At 39.6% G+C, this 6,159-nt stretch overlaps 1 protein-coding gene across 1 annotated transcript; it reads right to left on the reverse strand.

Moving 5' to 3' along the window:
• Positions 1-1,202: 1,202 nt before the first annotated feature.
• LOC119734680 (endophilin-A3-like) lies at positions 1,203-3,982 on the reverse strand (the record flags this gene model as incomplete). Its single annotated transcript, XM_038208212.1, has 3 exons — positions 3,868-3,982; positions 2,210-2,343; positions 1,203-1,238 (listed from the first exon to the last, which is right to left on the reverse strand). Coding segments are annotated over exons 1-3 (285 nt in total), but the record flags the coding sequence as incomplete, so codon positions are not given.
• Positions 3,983-6,159: the final 2,177 nt, after the last annotated feature.

Here is a 6,159-nt window from a genome sequence, read left to right on the forward strand (position 1 = left end):
TTTTATTCTTTGCTTTTAGTTTTTTTTTTTTTGGAAAATAAATTCTTTTTGGTCCTTTTTTTGTTAGAAATCTAGAATTGGTCTCTGGTCTCTACCTTCAATTTCCTCGCGACAGTTCCCTTCAAAGATCCCGAGTTTAGTTTAGTTTTGTTAGTTAATCCCCATAGATTCTTAGTTTGTGCGAGTTCCCCCAAGTGTGTCATTTTTCACGGTTACATTAGCGCTGCAAAAAGCGAAAAACCTGGACAAATCTGGTTTAATGATCTTGTTATACATTTTGCCACTTTGACTCAATTCTTTAAAGACCTGCTTGCATTTTACTCAAACTGTTCATCAAAATTCATTCCGCAAAGTCTTCTTCAAGTACTCAACTGTGAGTACACATTTCGGTACTCAAAATACGGTACTCGAACGACAGTGCCTATTGTCCTCCAATGCCGGTTTGTGCACTAAGTCTATGGGAAAGGTTTAGATCAGGGAACAAAGGAAAACACAAAGCCAATTAATCCTCGGAAGCAAAGCAGAAAACGACAGTGTGCGCCTTATGGTAAGTGTGTACAGTGTTCGTATATTTTAAATGCAATTTTTGTTTTTCTTTTAATGCAAACAAATATTATACGCATTATACAGTATGTCCAAAAGAAATGTCCGTCTGACCATATTTGAAATAACTAAAAAACCATGAAGTCCAATTTGAAAAAGTTTGATGTGCAGATACTCCCTATCTTAGCCTCAACCCCGATGAGTTTCATTTAATTTCAGTCACGCATCACTGCACACTTGTCAATTGATCACAACAACATTTTGGGACACTGTGACCAAGTTCCTTGCCTTAATCAATTTCAGTGCTGTGTTAAGTAAGCTGTGTAAAATCCTGCATGTTGTGAAAAGGGCTGCAATTGGGATTGGAATCATTTGCCTGGCTATCAGTCATCATGGCAAGACCTCAGTTTAATGCTCAAGGGCAAATGATTTCAATCCCAAACCACATCAGACTTTTTTTCACAGACACTTTTTTGGGACATACTCTATGACAATTAATAATGATAAATTTAGTGTCAGGTTAACAATAACACTTTGGAAGTCTGATGGTTTATTTTTGTTTTAGTTATGATATTTTAGTAATGTAAGATGATTTGATATGATGGAGTTGAGATAATCTGTCGCCTACCTTTTGCTTGCTTCTTCTTTTTGTAGTCAAAGTCAAGACGTCGCCCCTGTAACTTCTTCCGATGGTGCTGAAAAAAACAAACATTGGGGAGACAAATAAACTTATTGTTTGACAAGAGACATTTGCACATTGCTGTAAGGCACCTTATATAAATTATGGGTCAAAGTGTGACAATTTTCGAGTTCCTGTTATCTCTGAGCATTGTCATTTGCTGTTCAAGTATCATTAAGAATGACTTCAACAATTTGTTGGGTAGGTTGTCTGCTTCACATAATCACTCTTGGTGGACGACTGCATTAACCCTAACCTTCCCAAATCCTCCAAAATCCTCTTTGCAAAATGGAGGATTTTGCAGGATTGAGGCTGTTTAATTGGCAAAAATGTGAGGCTGATTTTGCAGGATGCAGTGTGTCAAGGTCTTGGGCCGGGCCTTGTGTTTGTTTATGCTCAGCTGTGCATAAATTATACTTGAAGTCCTCCGCACTGCTCCAGGATGTCACTGGCTCTGCCTCAACATATTGACAGTGATTGCTGGAGGATTTTGTAGGATTGAGGCAGTGATCATTCTTCCACGGATCACATTCAAGAAATAATGGAGGATTTTGCAGGATTGAGGCTGCATGCAATTTTGACATGGAGGCAGTTGGAGGATTTTGCAGCATCATCGCAAAAATGCCCAGGGAGTTAGGGTTAAGAATGACTTTAAACAATTTTGTATTCGTTGTGTAGGTAGTTTGCTATTCATAATCACTCTTGGAGGACGACTGCATTAAGGAGTGCATCAGAATTATAAAATCACAGATGTCAGATGTAACAGGGACAGGAAAAAAGTGGACCCCAAATTTATCGAATGACCCAAAGTACACAGGCATAAGTTACAACCCAAATCAACCAGTAATCGATCACTTGTCTTCTATCAATTTTTTTCCAGATTGGCCACAATTTGTGCTTGAATTTCCCCGCAGGTGGCTGTGCAACACAGTCCTGCTTCTATCAAAATCAACCAAATTCTGTCAGATTCTGTAAGATGGAACTCACGTTGATCTCTTTCAGATCTTTGTTCTTGAGATGATCCAGGGGATCCAGGAAGTTCTGTCTGACGTTCAGATCGAAGGCGCCCTTGACTTCAGAAAGTTGCCTCAGTGATTCTCCCATCTCGACCATCGCCGTACCTGCATCCAAAAAATAACCAAAACAATTTTTTTTTTATTGATACCTATAAAAAAAAAAAATTTCATTGTTCTGTTGTTTCCACCAAAACTAAACAGCTGTGCTAAGTATACCCTGGGAGCTGAGATTGTCTATGAAATGCATGGTCTATGAAATGCATTATTAGACAGAGTTAAAAAAAAAATGGTTTCCCGTCTACTTTTTTTTTCCTCCACCATGAGGTGAGGTATATGTTTTCATCGGCCTTGGTTTGTCTGTGAACAGGATAACTCAGGATAAATGCGGAGGCACTAGGCTCACGTGAATCGCGCACTCGGACTCCTTCGACTAAAACATTTGCGGGCCTCGTCTTTAAGAACGTGTGCACGTAGTCGTGGCGCGACCTCAAAAATGGCTACTAATTTTGTTCGCCGGATTACGCTATATGAGAATGTAATTTCCAGTAACCCTGGTTAACCCTTCTGTTAGTGAGCATAAGCCATGTCTGAATGACATGGCTACGACTAACACTAGCCCACATGGGAAGTGGCTTCATCTGCTTCCATAGGCGCAACTAATGTATTAGCCGTAGCCACTTCATTCTGACGTGGCTTTACGCTTTTCCATTTTCCCTAATTTCTGCTTGAATTTCCCCGAACGTGGCTGTGCAACACAGTCCTGATTCTATCAGAATCAACCAGATAATGGGTGATGTTAGATTTTGTAAGATGGAACTCACGTTGATCTCCTTCAGATCTTTGTTCTTGAGATGATCCAGGGGATCCAGGAAGTTCTGTCTGACGTTCAGATCTAAGGCGCCCTTGACTTCAGAAAGTTGCCTCAGTGATTCTTCCATCTCGACCATCGCTGTACCTGTATCCAAACAAAAACAAAAACATAACAAAATCCATCTTTTTATAATACCTATAAGAGGAAAGATTTTATTGTCCTGTTGTTTCCTTCAAAATGAGACCAGTTGGGCTATGTAAAAAAGTAAGTGTTCTTTCAGCAAAATGAAAACAATTCTCATAGGGATGCATGTGAATTGTTTTCATTTTGCTGAAATGACACATACATTTCTTTGTGATCCATGGACAGAACTTTAAAATGGTGTTTGTGTTCAAAATTCCGTAACTTTAAGCAAATGAATGATGTGAATGATTCTTGTGTTAATACAAAGCCCATTGATTGGGCTTTCATATCCTAGATTTGGAAAGTGCTACAGGCAAAACTTTATTCAAAAATTGGTCCTGCCATTTGGGTTTCGTCTTTTTTGACTCACCTGTATATTGCAAATGTATGCATTTATAAATAAAAAAAAAATTAAAGAGTAAAAAGTGGGTGCAAAAAAGGCAGCAGGCAGGTACGAGAAACTGGTTTATTTCTTTACTTGGCCTTGCATATCTGAAGTGCTGGGCACTACATAAATTACACAATACTCATGGTACTATGTTGGTGGATTGGAACACTGATTAGAGCACCTTTTTGAGAGCTTTATGATCAGTCGACCACAGAAGGAAAGAGAATACATCTTGAAGCTTGCTCACCAAACGTTGAATCTTCTCCTAATTCTCTGCCGTTCTTCAGCATGACTTCTCCCAGGAATCCTACGGGTTGTTGAGGCTTGGTTCCTCCCTTGTTCTGACCACGGACTTTGCTCATGGCTCTGGAGACTGTTCAGGAAAGACAATACGATTGATTAGGGTCAGCACACAAATAGAGGATCTATCTCTATTTGGTTTGTTTGAAGTGAATACTTAGACCCGATTCAAACCAGTGTTCTATAGTCACCCCAAACGTAATTATTCCAAAGGTTACAATTAAAGGTAATATACGACATTTGCAAACATCAACAAACAAAACTACCAAATTATTATGAAATACTTTACTTGACTGTAGGTGAATGACAGTCTCAGACATCCTGTGAAATCATGGCACCTGGTGTGCTGTCATTTTTAAGAAAAGTGGAATTTTTGTATTGATTTCAAAAGATGGTTGGCCGACCATCGTAGGAAGAAACTGATTTTTCCAAATAGTGCCCCAATTTACCAAATTTATTTAGTCCACATTTTTTTTGCAAGCGGTTACACATCCGTGAATGGATGCAAGCCAGCTAGTCTGGTTCCCTGAGCTCAGGGAACAACACAAGATCCGGCCCAAGACCTTGACACAGTGCATCCTCATAAATCAGGCACACATTTTTGCCATATAGCCTTAATCCTGCAAAAGCCTACATTTTGCAAATAGGATTTTGGAGGATTTGGGAAGGTTAGCGTCAATGATGTTCCAATTTTGGTTCTTACCTGGATTGGGCTGAAGGTATTCTATTGTCTTGTTCACCAAATCATCCACTGTGTGACCTGCCACGTCAATTTTCTAATGAAAAAAAAATACATTACCCAAAGACAATGAGAAGAATTCAATCAGCATAAATAATCTCAAGCAATATTTACTAATACTAAATGTGTTAAAACGTTTTTCGCTATGGCAGGAGAGATTCATACCCTGGACTCCGTTGCGTGTACACAACAGAGTCCAACCTGGGCTAGGACTAGGGCTAAGTTACACTTACAGCAGACAGGGCTCTGGAGTGCTCTGAAACGTGCAAAACAAAACGGGCAAAGAAAATGTCCTCAGTATTTCACCAACCAAGTTTGGAGACTCATTCAATTTTTAAAGGAGATTTTTGTTCAATATTATGCACATGAGAGGGAAGTCAAGTGATTTCAAAATGGGGCTAAATACTAGACTGGTACATGTCCAACCATATGGTCCAACTATTTGAAAAGACTGACCTCTTCATTCAGTGTCAATACTCTGGTGGCTTGACTACGGAGAAATGTGTAGTAAATTGAGACTAGTTCCCGCTTCATGCCACATGTTTCTTTAATTCTTTTGGCATGGTTGATTGATGCAGTACTGAAGCTGTGTTGGACTGGTTGTTTCAGGTGCCAGTCTATTTTCTTGCTTTGCATGTTTTCAATACCATAAGTTTTGGGACTCTCATACACAGTATTGAGAGTCCCAAATTTTCGGACTACACTACACTTACAGTAGTCCGAGTAACTTGGACCATGCTTGGACCCAACTTATCGTCTTTTTAACATTCAGATTTCACCCTCAAAATGGCCTCCCAATTACTAGATATGCCACCTGAGGTACAAATAGACATCGATGATTAAGATGGTTGTACTGAAGTGAAATTTCCTGCTCAATTCCAAGAGCTCCCCTCACGATCATGAACACGTTAAATTTCCAACTCGTGTTAATGTTTGAACGACGTGATGTAGTCTTTATGCCCAGCGTACATTCAATGGTCCCCATATCCCGAGTGCGATTCTGTTACCGAGCGCGAAGCATCGATTATGATAATGAGTAGACTGGATCTCGCTTATGAACACAAGTGGATTTCAAATGGTATAAGACAATCGGGAACTAGCTTGAACTGGTTTCCGCCCATAAAAGCTGTCCTAGTTCCCGACTCTCTATTAGGCCAAAAAAAAAAGAATATGACTCTGCCGTTTTCTTCATATATCATCTCAATGAAGGACAGTCATTGCAAAAATTATGCTAAGACATGAATCTAGGACTAAGAAACATTCCCAATTTCAATGTTAGGAAATACTTCAATTTTCTTGACTCACCATAGACTTTGTACCGCTGAAGTGGCGTCAGGTTGCAACATTCTTTCCATGTCTGCTGCCCATTGGAGATCAACCTGCTATCTGTACTGCCATCAATTGCATCATATGCTGCATTCCTCTGACTCTGTGTCTTGCATCACTGGCTGCTCATGGCATGCACGTCATCAATCTCTATTAAAAACCGTAGGATACAGA

The sequence above is a fragment of the Patiria miniata genome, unplaced genomic scaffold (assembly GCF_015706575.1).
Source record: "Patiria miniata isolate m_02_andy unplaced genomic scaffold, ASM1570657v1 HiC_scaffold_10, whole genome shotgun sequence".
NCBI lineage: Eukaryota > Metazoa > Echinodermata > Asteroidea > Valvatida > Asterinidae > Patiria > Patiria miniata.